At 42.5% G+C, this 23,198-nt stretch overlaps 1 protein-coding gene across 1 annotated transcript in view; it reads left to right on the plus strand.

Moving 5' to 3' along the window:
* The first annotated feature begins 18 nt into the window (after nucleotides 1–18).
* The window catches only part of LOC124040032 (outer mitochondrial transmembrane helix translocase-like), a 135,262-nt gene continuing 112,082 nt past the window's right edge, over nucleotides 19–23,198 (plus strand). Inside the window, 4 exon segments of the mRNA XM_046356741.1 lie at nucleotides 19–241; nucleotides 7,195–7,321; nucleotides 7,808–7,860; nucleotides 10,296–10,448. Coding sequence (XP_046212697.1) covers nucleotides 7,266–7,321; nucleotides 7,808–7,860; nucleotides 10,296–10,448 — 262 coding nt within the window. The 5' untranslated portion in view covers nucleotides 19–241; nucleotides 7,195–7,265.

Below are 23,198 nucleotides of genomic sequence, written 5' to 3' on the forward strand. Positions count from 1 at the left end.
CCAACAGCCATTCATCTTTAGGCTACTATGTGAAATCTGGCTTTACCAAACACGCGCAACGAAACTTAAAAAGTAATTTATTTGTGTATTGCCAGCAACAGTTGTTTATAGTTTAAGTTGAAATCAATGTCACGAGTTCTTATAGTTGGTGCAGGGTTGACATGCAGTTTATGCGCTTGTCTTCTGCGAAGAGAAATGCCAAACAAAGTTATTGTTGTCTGGGACAAATCGCGAGGAGCAGGTAAATTTGTCAGTTGCCGCGGAAGTTGTTACATTGTATTTAAATCAAATGTATACGAAGCGTGCTACTTGAGACGAGACTTTCACATAATTATAATTGGCCAAATTAATTTATATCGTTACAATGTCGGCTGCGTGCTTATTATTCCACAGATAACAGTAAAAAAGTGAGGGTCAAATTGTGACGTGAGATTTTTTTTACCATACATTTCAACCCTTCCTGCTCCTATCAGTGGCATCTCAGTACTTCTTTAGAAGGATAAATCACAAAATATTGATGATGACATTTGACTCTAATTCATAGGCTATCTCTGCTGCTGTTGACCTCCCTGTGACTTCCATAAACCCACATGCAGATGTTTTGTTTGAATTGACATGGACCACTATTGAAATCTCATCAGTAAACTATTATCAAGCCTGTCTGTTGATATGTCATTAATGGGGCTTGCGATGCAAGAATCCCCACTTTAAATCTTCTACATACTTCTGACTTATTATTTAAATAATAAGGCCCAAGGAGTGTGTTATATGGCCAAAATACCACAGCTAAGGGCTGTTCTTAGGCACAACGCATCGCGGAGTGCCTGGATACAGCCCTCAGCCATGGTATATTGGCCATATACATTTGCACGGCAGGTAGCCTAGTGGTTAGAGCGTTGCACTAGTAACCAAAAGGTTGGAAGATCGAATCCCTGAGCTGACAAGGTAAAAAATATTTTGTTCTGCCCCTGAACAAGGCAGTTAACCCACTGTTCCTAGGCCGTCATTGAAAATAAGAATTTGTTCTTAACTGACTTGCCTAGTTAAATAAAGATAAAATAGATTAAAAAAAATAGACAACTATTATGGTTATCGAGTAATAGCCAATGAAGCTAGTTGATGATGTTAATAGTGACATTTTTGTTGATGGCACGAGTGGAAGAACTGTCCATGTTCCTGCTGCTAGTTGGTGACAGCCAGTGCTTGCCTCTTCTTTGGCAGAGAATGGGAGGTCACACACATCGTTGCCAGCTAAAATGGCACTCCAGCGCTTTCTGTTCTCCATTTTAGGCTACCAATAACTCTTGAGTTCTCTCAGCCATGATTTCCCTTGCCTCCAAGCCCGCATTGAATAACCTTTCCATTCTGAAGTTCCTACCCAAGCAGGCTGGTCATTAGTTATTTTCTGTCGTAAATTTGTTCTATTCATTCGACGTTGCTATGCTTAACAAATCATTGGCATGTAGCTAGCTGTCATTCAAGAGAGAATAACTTAAATAAATATTGATTTAATAAATATCCAATAGGCCTGCATACACTACATGACCAGAAGTATATGGACACCTGCTCGTCAAACATCTCATTCCAATATCATGGGCAGTTGGTTCCCCCATTGCTGCTATAACAGCCTCAACTCTTCTGGGAAGGCTGCGGGGACTTGCTTCCATTCAGCCAAAAGAGCATTCGTGAGGTCGGGCACTGATGTTGGGCGATTATGCCTGGCTCGCAGTCGGTGTTCCAATTCATCCCAAAGGTGTTCGATGGGGTTGAGGTCAGGGCTCTGTGCAGGCCAGTCAAGTTTTTCCACACTTGTCTCGACAAACCATTTCTGTATGGATCTTGCTTTGTGCATGGGGGCATTGCCATGTAGAAACAGGAAAGGGCCTTCCCCATACTTTGCCACAAAGTTGGAAGCACAGAATTGTCTAGAATGTCATTGTATGCTGAAGCGTTAAGATTTCCCTTCACTGGAACTAAGATGCGTACCCCGAACCATGAAAAACAGCCCCAGACCATTATTTGTCCTCCACCAAACGTTACAGTTGGCACGATGCATTGGGGCAGGTAGTGTTCTCCTGGCCTCCGCCAAACCTAGATTTGCTTGTCGGACTGACAAATGGTGAAGAGTGATTTATCACTCCAGAGAACTCGTTTGGCATGGTGATCTTAGTGTGCGGCTGCTGGGCTATGGAAACCTATTTCATGAAGCTCCCGAAGTACAGTTATTGTGCTGACGCTGCTTCCAGAGGCAGTTTGGAATTCGTGCTTTAGTACTCGGCAGTCCCGCTCTGTGAGCTTGAATGGCCTACCACTTTGTACCTGAGCCGTTGTTGCTCCTAGACATTTCCACTTCACAATAACAGCACTTATAGTTGGCAGGGACAGCTCTAATAGGGCAGAAATTTGACGAACTGACTTTTTGGAAAGGTGGCATACTATGATGGTGCCACGTTGAAAGTCACCGAGCTCTTCAGTAAGGCCAATCTACTGCCAATGTTTACCTAAGGAGATTGCACGGCGTGGGCACCCGTCAGCAACGGGTGTGGTTGAAATGGTCGAATCCACTAGTTTGAAGGAATATACACATACTTGTGCTGGTTAATGGAATTTTGAGTGTTTATAGTTTGCATGGGTAATTATTAGTTTAACGTTCATTCTTGGGCTAGCTAGCCTACTGGCAGAGGAGAGATTGCATTTGTAAAATTATACATTGTTGCACAGGTCGTAGACCCTGTTCCTAGAGTGCTGCAGGTACTGCATGATTTTGTTCCAACTAGGCACCACACCTGACCAACTGAGTTAATTGATCAGTTCAGTGATTTCCTAAATGCAACACACCTCGTCTTCCAGGTTCAGTTGGTAAATAAAAAACTTAAAGTGCCTGTGGCACTCCAGGATCAGGGTTGACTATCCCTGTCGTAGAGGGAGACAGGTAGGTTTATACAAGCCCCACTGCAAACCAAGTACTAGCTTTGAAAAATCAGGGGTAGATGCTTTTTCTTTCCCGCGGGAGATACTTCTTTCCCCCCCTGAGGGAGATACTTCTTTCCCCCCCGAGGGAGATACTTCTTTCCCCCCCGAGGGAGATACTTCTTTCCCCCCCGAGGGAGATACTTCTTTCCCCCCCGAGGGAGATACTTCTTTCCCCTCCGAGGGAGATACTTCTTTCCCCCCCGAGGGAGATACTTCTTTCCCCCCCGAGGGAGATACTTCTTTCCCCCGAGGGAGATACTTCTTTCCCCCGACGGAGATACTTCTTTCCCCCGAGGGAGATACTTCTTTCCCCCGAGGGAGATACTTCTTTCCCCCGAGGGAGATACTTTGTTCAAACTTTAAAACGTGCAGACCAGTCTTGATTAAGTTGCTTGTATATAACTTCTTTTTAATACTTTTTAAACTATACATTTTTTTTCTTTCTTTTTGTCCTTCATCCACTTTTATGGGATTTCGTCTACATTCTGATTGTCCCATTGTTATCATCACTTCCAACATTCCATTCACTTAAATGCAACACTGCAATTTATGACACAAATCAGCTACTTTGACCACTTTCCCAACAAGTTAGAAAATGTTGGAGCATATGACATCTTCTACTTATCTACTATTCAAATTGGGCAAATTGAAACAAAGATATCTGCTACTAACCTAATGATACAGCTGTTTTAGTAACCGCATAAAAAAATAAAAGGATTATTTGCATCAATCCACTGGCCATTTGTTTTGCAAGCGCTGTAATCGCATGAGCGCGACAGAAACATTGCTAACCAAACAACAATGGTCTCTTGCAGGTGTTCACCTGCATTAAAGTGTAACTATTCCCAAACATAAAACTCAAAAGTGATCTACTGATGTGGTTTAAGCATTGTTGTGGACTTAGACTGTCCAATTGTGTAGTTTTCTTTATTTTAAAAAGTTATATGGAATATGGAAACCTAAATGGAATCAGGGAACGAATTATGTTCAATTTGATTTGGGGGCTGAGATGCTCAGAGGGAAGGGGTTCCCCCTTTCTGGCCAGTGGGTAGCTCTTCCCACTGATCCTCCTCCAGCCCAGAGAGGACTTAATGAACATCCCACTGGTCCAAATACGTTGTGAAAAAAAACAGGATTCATCCGTGAAAAGCACACTTCTTCAGTGTGCCAGTGGCCATCTATAGTGAGCATTTGCCCACTAAAGTTATTATGACGCTGAATTTCAGTCAGATCAAGACACCGGTGAGGATGACTTGCACGCAGATGAGCTTGCACGCAGATGAGGTTTCTGACAGATTGTGCAGAAATGTGTCTTTTGTGCAAACCCACAGTTTCATCAGCTGTCCGGGTGGCTGATCTCAGACGATCCCGCAGGTCCTGGGCTAGCATGGTTCAAATCAAATCAAATTCTATTGGTCACATACACATGGTTAGCAGATGTTAATGCGAGTGTAGAGAAATGCTTGTAGTGTAGTGAAATGGTTACACGTGTTCTGCTGTTGTGAGGCCAGTTGGACATACTGCCAAATTCTCTAAAACAACGTTGAAGGCGGCTTATTCTAGAGACGTTCAATTCTCTGGCAACATTCTCTGGTGGACATTCCTGCAGTCAGCATGCCAATTGGCCGCTTCCTCAAAACTTGAGACATTTGTGGCATTGTGTGTTTGACAAAACTGCCACACTGTTTAATCAGCTTCTTGACATGCCACACCTGTCCAGTGGATGGATTATCTTGGCAAAGGAGAAAATCTCACTAACAGGGATGTAAACCAATTTGTGCACAATTTGAGAGAAATACGCCTTTTGTGTGTATGGAACAGTTCTTGGATCTTTTATTTCAGCTCATGAAACATGAGACCAACACTTTACATGTTGTGTTTATATTTTGTTCAATATAACTAATTTGCTTTAAATAGTAAGGTTAAACTTTGTACACTTCTTCCACTACCACAAAAATACTTTTGAAGAGCTAAAGCAAGCCCCACAACTTTACTTCATGTACAGTTACCATCTAGTTTGAGTTATCATCTCAATGTTGTTTATGCATACACTGATTGTTCAAAACATTATGAACACCTGCTATTTCCATGACAGACTGACTAGGTGAAAGGTATGATCCCTTATTGATGTCACTTGTTAAATCCAATTCAATCAGTGTAAGAGGGAGGAGACAGGAACATAATATAGAATAACTGTTAAGCCTTGAGACAATTGAGACAAGGATTGTGTATGTGTGCCATTCAGAGGGTGAATGGGCAAGACACAATATATACAGTTGTAGTCGGTTTACATACACCTTAGCCAAATACATTTAAACTCAGTTTTTTATCATTCCTGACATTTAATCATAGTCAAAATTCCCTGTCTTAGGTCAGTTATGATCACCATTTTATTTTAGGAATTAAATTAAATTGTTTAACTTGGGTCAAACGTTTCAGGGAGCCTTCCATAAGCTTCCCACAATAAGTTGGGTGAATTTTGGCCCATTCCTCCTGACAGAGCTGATGTAACTGAGTCAGGTTTGTCGGCCTCCTTGCTCGCACAAGCTTTTTCAGTTCTGCCCACAAATTTTCTATATGATTGAGGTCAGGGCTTTGTGATGGCCACTCCAATACCTTGACTTTGTTGTCCTTAAGCCATTTATCCACAACTTTAGAAGTATGCTTGGGGTTATTGTCCATTTGGAAGACCCATTTGGGACCAAGCTTTAACTTCCTGACTGATGTCTTGAGATGTTGCTTCAATATATCCACAATTTTCATCCCTCATGATGCCATCTATTTTGTGAAGTGCACCAGTCCCTCCTGCAGCAAAGCACCCCTACAACATGATGCTGCCACCCCCGTGCTTCACGGTTGGGATGGTAATCTTCGGCTTGCAAGACTCCCCCGTTTTCCTCCAATCATAACGATGATCATTATGGCCAAACAGTTAAATTTTTATTTCATCAGACCAGAGGACATTTCTCCAAAAAGTACGATCTTTGTCCCCATGTGCAGTTGCAAACCGTAGTCTGGCTTTTATATGCCGGGTTTGGAGCAGTGGCTTCTTCCTTGCTGAGCAGCCTTTCAGGTTATGTCAATATAGGACTTGTTTTACTGTGGATATAGATACTTTTGTACCTGTTTCCTCCAGAATCTTCACAATGTCCTTTGCTGTTGTTCTGGGATTGATTTGCACTTTTTGCACTAAAGTACGTTCATCTCTAGGAGACAGAATGCGTCTCCTCCCTGAGCGGTATGACGGCTGCGTGGTCCCATGGTGTTTATACCTGCGTACTATTGTTTGTACAGATAAACGTGGTGCCTTCAGGCGTTTGGAAATTGCTCCCAAGGATGAACCAGACTTGTGGAGGTCCACAATTTTCTTTCTGAGGTCTTTGCTTATTTCTTTTGATTTTCCCATGATGTCAAGCAAAGAGGCACTGAGTTTGAAGGTAGGACTTGTGGAACTTGAAGGTAGGACGGGTACACCTCCATTTGACTCAAATTATATCAATTAGCCTATCAGAAGCTTCTAAAGCTATGACATCATTTTCTGTAATTTTCCAAGCTGGTTAAAGGCACAGTCAACTTAGTGTATGTAAACATCTGACCCATTGGAATTGTGATACAGTGAATTAAACAATTGTTGGAAGAATTACTTGTGTCATGCACTAGGTAGATGTCCTAACCAACTTGCAAAAACTATAGTTTGTTAACAGGAAATGGTGGTTGAAAAACAAGTTTTAATGACTCCAACCTAATGACTCCAAATGCAACTGTATTTGGCTAAGGTGTACATACACTTCCAACTTCAACTGTACAGGATTCCATATGTTTTATTTCATAGTATCGATGCCTTCACTATTATTCTTCAATGTAGAGAATTGTAGAAATAAAGAAAAACTCTGGAATGAGTAGGTGTGTCCCAACCTTTGACTGGTACTGTATATGGGAGACATTAAGAGATGTGAAAAAACATGGTTGTGTTTTCTTGTGCCAAAGGTAGGGGTATCTCAAACTAAATACCTTTTTGAAGGTTGGCCACCAGACTAATTATGGCAATATGTTACTAGCATAATCAAATATGGACATATTTTACAACATTTTACCAATAATATTTGTAAGGGGACTCAACAAATGTCAATCCATTGGTGTCCGTTTGTTCTGTCAACTTTGAGCAAGTTATTCTTTGGATTCCAATATGACTCTCATCTTCATCATCACATTGTGTTTCAGTTTCTATGAAGAGCTGCTGGCCCATGGTGTTCTGAAGCCACTGTTGTCCTCAGTGGAAGGCGAGGTGAGGGATGGAGGCCATAAAAACTATGTCACTCCATCGTCAACCTTTTCCTCAAGCAGCCAGGTAGCCCTGTCTCCTACCCTTTTTACCTTTTATTTGAAGAGCACACATTTCATGTCTGTCTCAAATATCTTTGACAAGGACCTTGTTGGAGATGTGATTTGCTTGTGTCGTTGTCTATTGAGTATAAGATAGCAGAATGTCATACTAGGTTAAAGTCATGGAATGTCATACGAGGTCAAAGGTTGCAAGTCGTCAACCGATTAATCGGAATGGCTGATTAATTAGGGCCGATTTCAAGTTTTCATAATAATCAGTATTTTTGGACACCGATTGTGGCCGTTTTTTTTGTTTTTGTTTTACACCTTTATTTAAGTCAGTTAAGAACACATTCTTATTTTCAATGGCGGCCTAGGAACGGTGGGTTAACTGCCTTGTTCAGGGGCAGAACGACAGATTTTTACCTTGTCAGCTCGGGGATTCGTTTTTGCAACCTTCCGGTTACTAGTCCAATGTTCTAACCACCGGCCTTACATTGCACTCCACGAGGATCCTGCGTGGCAGCCTGACTACCTGTTACGCGAGGGCAGCAGGACACCAAGGTAAGTTGCTAGCTAGCATTAAACTTATCTTATAAAAAACAATCAATCTTAACATAATCACTAGTTAACTACACATGGTGGATGATATTACTAGTTTATCTAGTTTATCCTTCTGTAGCTCAGTTGGTAGAGCATGGCGCTTGTAACGCCAGGGTAGTGGGTTCGATTCCCGGGACCACCCATACGTAGAATGTATGCACACATGACTGTAAGTCGCTTTGGATAAAAGCGTCTGCTAAATGGCATATATTATTATTATTATTATATTATCTAGCGTGTCCTGCGTTGCATATACTCAATGCGGTACCTGTTCATTTCTCATCGAATCACAGCCTACTTCGCCAAACGGGTGATTTAACAAGCGCATTCGCAAAAACTGCACTGTCACCAATGTGTACCTAACCATAAACATCAATACCTTTCTTTAAAATCAATACACAAGTATATATTTTTAAACCTATATATATATTTTATAAACCTATATATTTAGTTAATACTGCCTGCTAACATGAATTTCTTATAACTAGGGAAAGTGTGTCACTTCTCTTGCGTTCCGTGCAAGCAGTCAGAGTATATGCAGCAGTTTGGGCCGCCTGGCTCGTTGCGAACTGTGTGAAGTCCATTTATTCCTAACAAAGACCGTAAATAATTTGCCAGAATTGTACATAATTATGACATAACATTGAAGGTTGTACATGTAACAGCAATATTTAGACTTGGGGATGCCACCCGTTAGATAAAATATGGAATGGTTCCTTATTTCACTGAAAGAATAAACATTTTGTTTTCGAAATGATAGTTTCCAGATTCGACCATGTTAATGACCAAAGGCTTATATTTCTATGTGTTATTATGTTATAATTAAGTCTATGATTTGATATTTGATAGAGCAGCCTGACTGAGTGATGGTAGGCAGCAGCAGGCTCGTAAGCATTCATTCAAACAGCACTTTCGTGCGTTTGCCAGCAGCTCTTCGCTGTGCTTCAAGCATTGAGCTGTTTATGACTCAAGCCTATCAACTCCCGAGATTAGGCTGGTGTAACCGATGTGAAATGGCTAGCTAGTTAGCGGGGTGCGCGCTAATGGTGTTTCAAACGTCACTCGCTCTGAGACTTGGAGTAGTTGTTCCCCTTGCTCTGCAAGGGCCGTGGCTTTAGTGTAGCGATGGGTAACGATGCTTCGAGGAGGGCTGTTGTCGATGTGTTCCTGGTTCGAGCCCAGATAGGGGCGAGGAGAGGGATAAAAGCTATACTGTTACACTGGCAATACTAAAGTGCCTATAAGAACATCCAATAGTCAAAGGTATATGAAATACAAATGGTATAGAGAGAAATAGTCCTATAGTTCCTATAATAACCTCAACCTAAAACTTTTTACCTGGGAATATTGAAGACTCATGTTAAAAGGAACCACCAGCTTTCATGTGTTCTCATGTTCTGAGCAAGGAACTTAAACGTTAGTATTTTTACATGACACATATTGCACTTTACTTTCTTCTCCAACACTTTGTTTTTGCATTTTTAAACCAAATTGAACATGTTTCATGATTTATTTGAGGCTAAATTGATTTGATTGATGTATTATATCAAGTTAAAATGAAAGTGTTCAGTCAGTATTGTTGTAATTGTCAGTATTACAAATAAAATAAATTAAATTCGGCCGATTAATCGGTACCGGTTTTTCGTGGTCCTCCAATTATCGGTATCGGCGTTGGAAAAACGTAATCAGTTGACCTTACTATCAACAGATAAAGGAGGGGGATATCCAGGCCTTTTAGAAAACATTCACAGGAATTAAAGCCTACAAAACCTAATAGTACAGTGTTAGCAGATCAAATCACAACCTTCATGCAACAACAGCTATTTTATTTCCACTAAAAAGAGGTTGAGGGCTCCATCTATATTTTTTCTGGATCTCTATGGTGCGCCTAACCTGGTTCTTCATCTCTAAAGAGATTCTGTAGTCTAATTCTGGAATGTGAACTCTGGGTCCTCAGAGAGAAGAGCTGTGCATCCTTGCTCTAATTTACTATCTCATTCTGTGTTTCCTCCTCATTGTGCATCATTTGATTACTGTTTGTGGTGAGGTAACATACTGTTCTACTCGTCTCTTGCCACCGCCATGTGCGGCAGTGTGTGTGTGTGTGTGTGTGTGTGTGTGTGTGTGTGTGTGTGTGTGTGTGTGTGTGTGTGTGTGTGTGTGTGTGTGTGTGTGTGTGTGTGTGTGTGTGTGTGTGTGTGTGTGTGTGTGTGTGTGAGACCATCTCCAGGCTGTGTGTATCATTAACCACAAAGTTTGAATCATTTCCCCAGTGATGCACAATCAAACAGGTTCTCTGTATTTGACATCCTCTCTGGATTTTTCCTCACCGCCTCTCTTTCTCTCCTTCTCTTCCTCCGTCCGTCCCTCTCTTTCACTGGAACGGTGAGGTGCAGAGGTGTTATATAACCACCAAGTCACCCACATCTACCAGAATGGCGCGAGCTGGGAGGTGTGTCGGAAGGGCACGGCCACGGAGCAGTTTGACGCTGTGGTCCTCACCGTGGCCATACCGCAGATCCTACAGCTGCAAGGAGACGTGGGCTCCTGTGAGTATTGATCTACCAACCATCCGCTGATGCACAGACATATGCATGGTTAGTCATAATACTACACAGCTCCAGTCTTTGAGGGTCTGTATGTGCTGTATGCTGCTCCTTTTTCATCCTGGCCTTTTATCAATTAGGATCCAAGGAGGTTAAAAACAGCTGGACTGAGGATCTTGAGGGCCTGAGTTATGTACCCCTGATATACTGTACACTGAGTGTACAAACATTAGGAACACCTACTCTTTCCATGACAGACTGACTAGGTGAATCCAGGTGAAAGCTATGATCCCTTATTGATGTCACCTGTTAAATCCACTTCATTCAGTGTAGATAAAGGGGAGGAGATGGGGTTAAAGAAATATTTTTAAGCTTTGAAACAATTGAGACATGGATTGTGTATGTGCCGTTCAGAGGGTGAATGGGCAGGACAAGATTTAAGTGCCTTTGAATGGGGTATGGTAGTAGGAGCCAACTTGACACAACTATGGGAAGCATTGGAGTCGACATGGGCCAGCATCCCTGTGAAACGCTTTCAACACCTTGTAGACTCCATGTCCCGACGAATTGAGGCTGTTCTGAGGGCAAAACGGGGTACAACTCAATATTAGGAAGGTGTTCCAAATGTTTGGTATACTCAGTGTATATACAGCCTATGGTTTTGATTCTAATCAGTAAAATATGTGCATTGAACAATATGTGAGATATTCAGATATTGTCTAGTTCACCTCTGCCTCTAGTTAAATGTGAGTTTTGGCATAGCTGGAGACAGCCAGGTCTTACGGTAAACTCAGGGTTAGAGCGTTGTGCCAGTAACTGAAAGGTAACTGGTTCAAGTCCCGGAGCCGACAAGGTAGAAAAATCTGCCATGGTGCTCCCCCCAATTGTGCCAGGTATGCTGGACATTGTTGGACCTTGGCTCTGACAACAAGCTGCTACTTAATTTTATGTTCATGATGAAGCTCCCCATCATTCCTCTGACTTAAGAAATTGGATGTTATGAGAAATCTTTCTTGATATTTGCTCCTCACTCCAACACATATGTATGAATGCATCACTCTAGCCTCTCCAGACAGACAGACAGAAAGACAGCTGACTGGCTGGACGGTGGGTGATTAGGCCCCACCAGTAGACCAACAAACACAAAGCCTGTCCTTGGCTGCCACACCGCTGTCCGGGTCCCTCCAGTCGCATGTTAAATCAGTCTCCAGCTGTCTCTCTGGCTGCGAGGGGCTCGCATCCACAGCCAAATTTGTATTCTCCAAGTGAGATTTCGAAACCCTAACGCAGTGTAGTGTAGATTCCTAAAGGACAAATATGGAAATGGGAGAGGAAGGCATAGTCCTCCAGGGTGTGTAGAGTTTCTTGGAAACGGTGAATAATGCAGAGTGTGAGCAGAAGTCGCTGCATTCCAAATGAGCCACTGGACTGAAAAGGGGAATAAGACAAGTGAAAACGGTGGAGGAAAAGTGCCTATTGCTATTAGGGTGAAGAGATGGTCTAAGATGCTGAATTCCGAATTACTAGTTTGGTATCACGCACAGAATGTTGAGGATGGTCAAAGTAGGGCAGTACAGTCGTGGCCAAAAGTTTTGAGAATGACACAAATATACATTTTCACAAAGTATGCTGCCTCAGTTTGTATGATGGCAATTTGCATATACTCCAGAATGTTATGAATAATGATCAGATGAATTGCAATTAAGTGCAAAGTCCCTCTTTGCCATGCAAATGAATTGAATCCCCAAAGATCATTTCCGGGGGCGGCAGCGTAGCCTAGTGGTTAGAGCGTTGGACTAGTAACCGGAAGGTTGCAAGTTCAAACCCCCGAGCTGACAAGGTACAAATCTGTCGTTCTGCCCCTGAACAGGCAGTTAACCCACTGTTCCCAGGCCGTCATTGAAAATACGAATGTGTTCTTAACTGACTTGCCTGGTTAAATAAAGGTTTAAAAAAATATATATATTTACATTTCCACTGCAATTCAGCCCTACCACAAAAGGACCAGCTGACATCATCTCAGTGATTCTCTCGTTAACACAGGTGTGAGTGTTGACGAGGACAAGGCTGGAGATCACTCTGTCATGCTGATTGAGTTCGAATAACAGCTTCAAAAGGAGGGTGATGCTTGGAATCATTGTTCTTCCTCTGTCAACCATGGTTACCTGCAAGGAAACACATGCCGTCATCATTTGCTTTGCACAAAAAGGGCTTCACAGGCAAGGATTTTGCTGCCAGCAAGATTGCACCTAAATCAACAATTTATCAGATCATCAAGAACTTCAAGGAGAGCGGTTCAATTGTTGTGAAGAAGACTTCAGGACACCCAAGACAGTCCAGCAAGCACCAGGACCGTCTCCTAAAGTTGATTTAGCTGCGGGATTGGGGCACCACCAGTACAGAGCTTGCTCAGGAATGGCAGCAGGCAGGTGTGAGTGCATCTGCACGCACAGTGATGCGAAGACTTTTGGAGGATGGCCTGTTGTCAAGAAGGGCAGCAAAGAAGCCACTTCTCTCCAGGAAAACAATCAGGGACAGACTGATATTCTGCTAAAGGTACAGGGTTTGGACTGCTGAGGACTGGGCTTAAGTCATTTTCTCTGATGAATCCCCTTTCCGATTGTTTGGGGCATCCGGGAAAAAATGCTTGTCTTGAGAAGACAAGGTGAGCGCTACCATCACTCCTGTGTCATGCCAACAGTAAAGCATCCAGAGACCATTCATGTGTGGGGTTGCTTCTCAACCAAGGGAGTGGGCTCACTCACAATTTTGCCTAAGAACACAGCCATGAATAAAGAATGGTACCAACACATCCTCCGAGAGCAACTTTTCCCAACCATCCAGGAACAGTTTGGTGACAAACAATGCCTTTTCCAGCCTGATGGAGCACCTTGCCATAAGACAAAAGTGATAACTAAGTAGCTCGGGGAACAAAACATTGATATTTTGGGTCCATGGCCAGGAAACTCCCCAGACCTTAATCCCATTGAGAACTTGTGGTCAATCCTCAAGAGGCGGGTAGACAAACAAAAACCCACAGATTCTGACAAACTCCAAGCATTGATTATGCAAGAATGGGCTGCTATCAGTCAGGATGTGGCCCAGAAGTTAATTGACAGCATGCCAGGGCAGATTGCAGAGGTCTTGAAAAAGAAGGGTCAACACTGCAAATATTGACTCTTTGCATAAACTTCATGGAATTGTCAATCAAATTCTTTGACACTTATGAAACACTTGTTATTATACTTCAGTATTTCATAGTAACGTCTGACAAAAATGTCAAAAGACACTGAGACAGCAGACTTTGTTCAAATTAATATTTGTGTCATTCTCAAAAGTTTTGGTCACGACTGTAGAGGATGAGTTGGTGAAGCGGAGATATCTTCCTGAACTGTGCTGCACTGCGAGTGACAGTTAAAGCTGGGAGGTACACCTGAAAGGAACTATAGTCTGGCTGAAGTGATGGTGTCAGCTATGTTACCATATACTGAATGACTGTGACACGCACTTTACAAACAGTAAATGTCAGTCCAATTCAAGATTTGCTGAATCTTAAGGAGCAGAAGGGAATAGGTTATTTAAATTTAGACAGAGCCTCTGTAAGTATTACATATCGAATAACCTGTCTCTACAATATTCACAGTGTTGTCTCGAGAAAATGTTTAAAAAAAATCTCTACTGGGGATCAAATCAAATTGTATTGGTCACATGCTGGTCACGTGCAACAACTTTACAGTAAAATGCTTACTGTAGACATTCCCAACAACAGAGTTAAAAAGTAAGACAAATATTTGCTAAATAAAAAAGGAAATAGTAGCACAATTTCAACAATAACGAGGCTACATACAAGGAATACCAGTACTGAGTCAATGCTCAGTGGTACGAAGTAGTTGAGGTAATTGAGATAATACAGTATGTACATGTGGGTAGGGGTAAAAGTACATAATGTGCTGCTAGTGAGTTCACTTAATAGACAAATTCCAAAGCTAGTTAGTCGGCCCAGTTTGACTGCTTTCATTCAAAGCCATAGAAATGACTTCAAAGCCCCCATGACTTAGAAATAGATTTATGGATTCATTTGAGAAATGTGCTCTGTGCCTTTTGGGCTTAGGTTTACTGTGAGAAACTCTATCCATACAAATGGTTCTGCTTTACAGAGACAGGCTGGAGTCATTTGGGAGCATTCTTCAGAGCCCCGGCTCCTTTGTTGTTTGTAATTTATACACAGATCTTTTGACACTTGCATGCATATTTTCTTCTCGCTATAGTTTTCGGTCAAATTAAATCTGACCCAAACGAACCATCTGTCTGCATGTAGTGTGTTGATCTCATCATGGATTGATTGTGTGTATTCATCAGGACAACTGGTTCATTCTAGAACACTCAACATCATTGGGAAAACAATTGTTACTGTATGAATATACACTGTTCATCGAACGTCTCATTCCAAAATCATGAACATTAATATGGAGTTAGTCACCCCTTTGCTGCTATAACAGCTTACACTCTTCTGGAAAGGCTTTTCACTAGATGTTGGAACATTGCAGCGGGGATTTGCTTCCATTCAGCCACGAGCATTAGTGAGGTCTTGCACTGATTTTGGACGATTAGGCCATCCCAAAGGTGTTCGGTGGGGTTGAGGTCAGGGCTCTGTGTAGGCCTGCCAAGTTCTTCCACGCCGATCTCGACAAACTATGTATGGACCTCGCTTTGTGCACAGGGGCACAAACAGGAAAAAGTTGGAAGCACAGAATCGTCTAGAATGTCACTGTATGCCGTAGCGTTAATATTTCCTTTTACCGGAACTAAGGGGCCTAGCCCAAAACATTATTCCTCCTCCACCGAACTTTACAGTTGGTGCTAGGCATAGGGGAAGGTAGCGTTCTCCTGTTGTCCGCAAAACCCATAACCGTCCGTCAGACTGCCACATGGTGAAGTGCGATTTAATCACTCCAGAGAACGTGTTTCCACTGCTCCTGAGTCCAAAGGCGGCAAGCTTTACACCACTCCAGCCGACACTTGGCATTGTGAACTTAGGCTTGTGTGCGGCTGCTCGGCTATGGAAACCAATTTCATGATGCTCACGACGGACAGTTATTGTCCTGACGTTGCTTCCAGAGGCAGTTTGGAACTCGGTAGTGAGTGTTGCAACTGAGGAGAGACAATTATTTTGCTGCGCTTCAGTACTCGGTGGTCCCGTTCTGTGAGCTTATGTGGCCTACCACTTCGCGGCTTAGCCGTTGTTGCTCCTAGACATTTCCACTTCACAATAACGGCACTTAGAGTTGACCGGGCTCTAGGAGGGCTCTAGAGCTCTAGTAGGGAAGAAATGTGATGAACTGACTTGTTGGAAAGGTGGCATCCTATAATGGGTGCCACATTGAAAGTCACTGAGCACTTCAGTGAGGCCATTTTACTGCAAATGTATCTATCGAGATGGAATTGCTGTGTGCTCGATTTTATACACCTGTTGGCAACGGGTGTGGCTGAGATAGCTGAATCCACTAATTTGAAGGAGTGTCCACATACTTTTGTATATATAGTGTATATACTTTTTGCCACACTCTGAATAGGCCCGGCAATAGACTAGCGTCCTGTCCAAGCGGTACACATGAAGCTGCCTTACGCTACAGAAACAAGAAATAACATCCTTCCCCTAATGAGCCATTCTGGCTCTTCCAAGCCATGGCTTGTGCAACAAGGCTACTTATACACTGAGTATACCAAACATTAGGAACGCCTTCCTAATATTGAGTTGCTACCCCCCTTTTGCCCTCAGAACAGCCTCAATTCGTCGGGGCATGGAGTCTACAAGGTGTTGAAAGCATTCCACTGTTGTGTCAATTTGGCTGTATGTCTTTTGGGTGGTGGACTATTCTTGATACACACAAGAAAATGTTGAGCATGAATAACCCAGCAGTGTTGCACTTCTTGACACAAACCAGTGCCCCTGGCACTTACTACCATACCCTGTTCAAAGGCACTTAAATATTTTGTCTTGCCCATTCACCCTCTGAATGGCACACATACACAATCCATGTCTTAAGGCTTAAAAATCCTTCTTTTACCTGTCTCCTCCCTTTCATCTACACTGATGGAAGTGGACTTAACAAGTGACATCAATATGGGATCATAGCTTTCACCTGGATTTACCTGGTCAGTTTAATGTCAAGAAAGAGCAGGTGTTCTTAATGTTTTGTATACTCAATGTATATTTATATATGTTTAAGACCTTCATACATTGGTTTGCCTTTATAGATTAGATTCAAATTATATACAGTATATAAGATATATTTCTAAATGTGGGTGGTAGTAATGACTTTGTCAGATTCATTCATTATGCATTTTATTTAGCAAAAAAGGTCCTCCGAAAAATGTGAAGATGTCAGTGATAGTGGTGCAGTGCGAGGGACTGGACAGAGGAGGGCAGTAACAGGTGTGAGCTGGAGCCAGTCCCTGCCCCCATGAGGATGCAGTCTGGAAGTCATTTAAACAGAATCAAGCTCCAAAATAACCCTTGCTTCACACTTCCTCCTCTGTCCTGTTTGCTCAAAATTCTGAAAATATGAGACACTGATAAATGTGTTGTCATTATGTTGAACAGAGAAATGGGGAATAAGAATAGTCTGCGGATAATGTGCAGAAATCTACCCAAACAGTAATTCTAATAAAACATGTCTAGAAAGCCAAATCATACACAAAATAGTGATTTTTTTTCATATCAAATCATTTTTCGCAGCTACTGTATGAATTTTACTTTTGATCTCGCTGAACAGAGTCAATGTGGATTTATCTATTCTCTGCAGACCCTTTTTGAAATGAACAAGTTTATTGGTAAAAACCCTCAGAACCACCTTGACTGAGTCTCCAAAGGGATCTAGTTTTTTTTAAGCATCTGAAACCGCAGGGATCTTGTGTTTCTTGAAGCATCTGAAACCGCAGGGATCTAGTGTTTCTTGAAGCATCTGAAACCGCAGGGATCTAGTGTTTCTTGAAGCATCTGAAACCGCAGGGATCTTGTGCTTCTTGAAGCATCTGAAACTGCAGGGATCTAGTGTTTTTTGAAGCATCTGAAACCGCAGGGATCTAGTGTTTTTTTGACGCATCTGGTGGTCCAGCTCTTTGTTGTGCAGTTAGTCATTAGATAATGGTTTCATGTGTTCTACGTTTGGTTAACATAATAGAGATGGTCGAGGTATAGGCCTGTTGTTCTTAAGGTTTCAATATAGCATGGCTCTCTTTGCAAAAAGTGGTACGATTTCCTCCATAGAATTCCTTTTGTGTTGCTCTGGGCAACACAAAAGGTTAGGAGTACAGTATGTGAAGACTTACCTATCAGCACCTGTTCCTCTAACTGTTTTTAGTCATAGACTATATCATAGACTATATAGATTTAGTGTGAATGCATGTCTTTTTTCCCACCTCATTTTGTGGACAGTGTGAACACAGCATCACACTGGATCTGATCACCAAACATTTTGCTCCCTGCTTTTACATGACCGTCCATTTTGGTCTGGATTTGAGCCATTTTTATTACCGTACTGGTTAGCGATTATATCACCTTCATGGTTTTGTTTTCTGCCCAACGGTTATTTTATAATTTATTGTCACCCTGGATGTCTGCCTAGTTGAGGGCTTCTCTTCGGCCACCTCCTGTTACCTGCTGCACTGCTCCCCGTCTGCCCTGGTCTGTCTCTCCCAGTCTGCTACAGGTGCCCTCGCCACTCTCTCTCCCTCCCTCTCTCCCCCCGGAGCTTCGCAGACTTGTTTACTAATCTGCTGTTGGACTATTTGATTAGTGATTCTTGCTGTGTTTTGTATTATTATTTAGGAAAGTTTTTCATTTGAAGTAGCCCATTCATAGCCCATTTAATGAGGGTTTAGCGTTGTGTTGGCGACATAGCTTAGGTTGTTCTGTTAACTTTGTATGTGCCTAGCACTGTGTTTTCTCCCGTGGTAATTGATAGGGCAATAAACTAACATGCTGCTGTCGCTCGTTTCGCTGTCTGACCTTGGCTTTTACCATGTTGGCAATACTTTTAGAGCCCGTTGCTCTGTGAATGAGGAAATACATGACTGTTTCTCCTTTGTGTTTCGGGAGAAACCACCCTCTTGCTCCGTAAATGCACGTGAGAACTGTGCATATTTCTCCCAAACAACATGGGAGAAATCTGACTCTTGCGCTTACATGTCAGGACTGTTCTCTTGGTGCTTAACCATGTCTATGGACTTCACACATCTCCTGAAATATGTGGCCTTAAAGACTAGTGACTATGGATTGTCGTTCAAGTCCCGTCTGTAAAAACCCCCGATCTAGACTTGCCATTATCTTGCTGCTTCTACTGTCTGGAAATGTGCAATCTAACCCAGGTCCTGACATTTATACCCCTGGCGAAGTAAGTAGTCAGAGTGGCCTAAAGTTTCTGCAAATGAATGTAAGAAGTCTTCTGCTGAAGCTTGGCGGTCGTTCTGACTTCTGTTACCAAACCTAAGCAATTTCAATATCTGTCTTTGATCCTAAACCTCGTCTCATCTTTAGATATTGTTGTATCTTGTTGTTTATAGACCTCCATCTGCTACTGCTGGCTCTCTGGATTGTATTTTGTTTCAAATTGTTATCACAGAATGTCAACTCTGAGTTTGTCCTGATGGGTGATCTGAATCAGGATTGGTTAACATCTAGCTCTGATCAACTCAAAATTTTATGGAATACCTATAATCTCACCCAGATTGTCAACAGTGTAACTAGGTTGATTATAAAGTATCCTCTTTGATTGATTTGATCTTAACCAATACTCCTCATCGTTTCAATGCTTCTGGTATTTTTGAAAATGACATTAGTGATCACTGTGCTATTTCCTGTGTGTGAGATGGTAAAACTAACTCCTAAGCAATCTTCACGTGTCATTATGAAAAGAAACTAGAATCAGTTTGATATTCAAGTTTTTTTACATGACGTATCTAGCATGGAATGGAATAGAATTGAATTAGTCCCTGATGTTGAACTAGCCTTATCTTACTTCCACAACACATTCCAGGATGTATGCAATAGGCATGCCCCTTTTTTTTAAAATCAGGATTAAGTGCAGAAAGAACCTTTGGTTTACTGATGAATTTACTAAAATCATAAGGGAACGAAATGCTATGTGGGCTACAGCAAGAGGATGATTGGATGTCTTTTAAATGTCTTTGAAATATGGGTGTGGCAATGACCCGAAAACTGAAAGCATACCACTACCTTAAATCTACTTCGGATAATTTAAATAATCCCTCCAAATTTAGTCGTGAATGGTTTGGAGTGCAAAAAAAGATACACAGCTTCCGAAACAATTGTTGGTAGAGACACAGATTGTAACTGAGAGAACCTCTATTTTGAAAGCCTTAAATCAGCATATTCTAGATGCAGGCAGTTTATTTGAAAAGGTTGAAGTTATAAATGAGCCCCCCGTGAATTTACCCGACACCCCTGTGCACTCCTTCGCCAGGTTCTCCTTCTCATCCTTCTCCGTTTCAGAAGTGCACAAAGCCCTGAAAGAAATTGATAGAAAGAAATCCCCTGGCCCTGATGATCTAGACCCCCGCCTCCTACACCTAGCTGTTGACATCATTGCTCCCCCCTTAACATGTACTTTTAACCTCACGCTTGACATTAAGGAAATCCCGAAGTTATGGAAATCTGTTTTTGTACTGCCTCTCCTGAAAGGTGGAGATCCTTCGCTACTTGACACCTATCGACCCATATCAACATTGTCTGTACTGTCAAAGGTACTGGAGTCCTTTGTTACGTAATATGTAATTGTTGTACTGTGTGTATGCCTATAGTTTGGTCCAATGTTGCGTTAGTGTATGTAAGTTGTTTAGTCTGAAACTGTCTTGAAAAAGTTGTTTAGTCTTGATAAAGAGATGTTATCTCAATGAGAAAAACCTGTATAAATAAAGGTTAAATAAAAACATTTAAAACGTTGTTTTAGTAGATGATTGGACTGGATGTGTGCATGTTATTCTGTTGATTTCTGATTTATTGCCTTACGATCGACGAACTGGCCACTATCCCTTTAGAACTTCAAACAATATGAAATAAATCAAAGCCTTTGGTTTCAATCAACCACATATCCAAGCTGTCAAATGTACAGTGGGCAAGTTCTGAACATACTGTTCAATGTTGTCTCGTCTGAAGCGTTTGGTTTTATGATTGGTATCCGGCTGAATACTCAGGCATAGCTTGTGCGCGTCTTGTGGTGTGTCTTGGCCTTCACAGCACTTTTCCTTTCCTTGCAGGGGAAATGAGTGGGAAATACGGCCATGTATCGTTTGCAAAAGATGAATGAACTCGGGGAGCACTGGCGGGACATGGCACGCCTGATATAAATCACTGTGGTCTCCTGGCTTATTTGTTCCCCATAATATATTGCAGAGGATTTGGGGTCAGCGGTTTGACACGGTTCCTGGAGCACTAGTTTTAGGGAGGAGAGGTGTCCTTTCATCCAGGGTGGCTTGCCAACGTCTTTGCCAGAGGCTTAATGCATTCTACCCTAGCCAATTGCATGACTTTTTTTATTTTATTCTTGGAAGTGAATTCCCTGTCTTAATGTTTGGAGCGTTTGCAGAATCTCCTCTTTTTACCCTTTACTCTAGCGAAATGTCTGATTTCATTGACAACCCAAGCCAGCTGCCAAAAATGAACAACAGAAGCAGGAATGTTGGTTTTGCAAGAGCTGGCAGAGTTCGCAAAGTCACTAAATGACATAAGACATTTGAAACGGTTTCTGATGGCCAGTGTGTGTGTTGCAGTGTTCACAGGGGCCCCTGTTGGTACGGAGGGTGTTCCCTACAGCCAGCCGCAGCCCACACACACGCAGCATGCTGTACCCACATTGGAAACCGTCCATGAAACATGTCAACCCACAAAAAAAACATGACACAATCCTCCTCTTCCCCACACTTTCCTCGAATTCGACTGGATCCAGGCCATAAGTGGACCACTATCGGTATTACAAACAGGTGGTTAACCCGGTCCTGGAACAATGCAGAAGAGCTGAGTAAGGTCATTTTTTAAATTAGAATGCGATATAAACTCACTTCCGCTTTGGCACACGCCGTTTTAAAGCATAAGAGGAACTGTTTCTGTTCTTGTGGGTAAAGAAGGAATAGGACAAAAGAGGAAGTTAGTTGACCCTCTGTTATAAAAATGTTACAGGCTAACCCATAGAAAAGAGTAGTGTTTCTATGAAACAATTATTTTGTCCTAAGGCCTACAGTATATCACAAAAGTGAGTACACCCCTCACATTTTTGTAAATATTTGAGTATATCTTTTCATGTGACAACACTGAAGAAATTACACTTTGCTACAATGTAAAGTAGTGAGTGTACAGCTTGTATAACAGTGTACATTTGCTGTCCCATCAAAATAACTCAACACACAGCCATTAATGTCTAAACCGCTGGCAACAAAAGTGAGTATACCCCTAGGTGAAAATGTCCAAATTAGGCCCAAAGTGTCAATATTTTGTGTGGCCACCATAATTTTCCAGCACTGCCTTAACCCTCTTGGGCATGGAGTTCACCAGAGCTTCACAGGTTGCCACTGGAGTCCTCTTCCACTCCTCCATGATGACATGATGACACGGAGCTGGTGGATGTTAGAGACCTTGCACTCCTCCACCTTCCGTTTGAGGATGCCCCACAGATGCTCAATAGGGTTTAGATCTGGAGACATGCTTGGCCAGTTCATCACCTTTACCCTCAGCTTCTTTAGCATGGCAGTGGTCGTCTTGGAGGTGTGTTTGGGGTCGTTGTCATGTTGGAATACTGCCCTGCGGCCCAGTCTCCGAAGGGAAGGGATCATGCTCTGCTTCAGTATGTCACAGTACATGTTGGCATTCATGGTTCCCTCAATGAACTGTAGCTCCCCAGTGCCGGCAGCACTCATGCAGCCCCAGACCATGACACTCCCACCACCATGCTTGACTGTAGGCAAGACAAACTTGTCTTTGTACTCCTCACCTGGTTGCCGCCACACATGCTTGACACCATCTGAACCAAATAAGTTTATCTTGGTCTCATCAGACCACAGGACATGGTTCCAGTAATCCATGTCCTTTGTCTGCTTGTCTTCAGCAAACTGTTTGCGGGCTTTCTTGTGCATCATCTTTAGAAGAGGCTTCCTTCTGAGACGACAGCCATGCAGACCAATTTGATGAAGTGAACAGCGTATGGTCTGAGCACTGACAGGCTGACCCCCCACCCCTTCAACCTCTGCAGCAATGCTGGAAGCACTCATACGTCTATTTCCCAAAGACAACCTCTGGATATGAAGCTGAGCACGTGCACTCAACTTCTTTGGTCGACCATGGCGAGTCCTGTTCTGAGTGGAACCTGTCCAGTTAAACCGCTGTATGCATTTACATTTACATTTACATTTAAGTCATTTAGCAGACGCTCTTATCCAGAGCGACTTACAAATTGGTGCATTCACCTTATGACATCGAGTGGAACAGTCACTTTACAATAGTGCATCTAAATCTTAAAGGGGGGGGGGTGAGAGGGATTACTTATCCTATCCTAGGTATTCCTTAAAGAGGTGGGGTTTCAGGTGTCTCCGGAAGGTGGTGATTGACTCCGCTGTCCTGGCGTCGTGAGGGAGTTTGTTCCACCATTGGGGGGCCAGAGCAGCGAACAGTTTTGACTGGGCTGAGCGGGAGCTGTACTTCCTCAGTGGTAGGGAGGCGAGCAGGCCAGAGGTGGATGAACG

Source organism: Oncorhynchus gorbuscha, linkage group LG07, assembly GCF_021184085.1.
Source record: "Oncorhynchus gorbuscha isolate QuinsamMale2020 ecotype Even-year linkage group LG07, OgorEven_v1.0, whole genome shotgun sequence".
Lineage (NCBI taxonomy): Eukaryota > Metazoa > Chordata > Actinopteri > Salmoniformes > Salmonidae > Oncorhynchus > Oncorhynchus gorbuscha.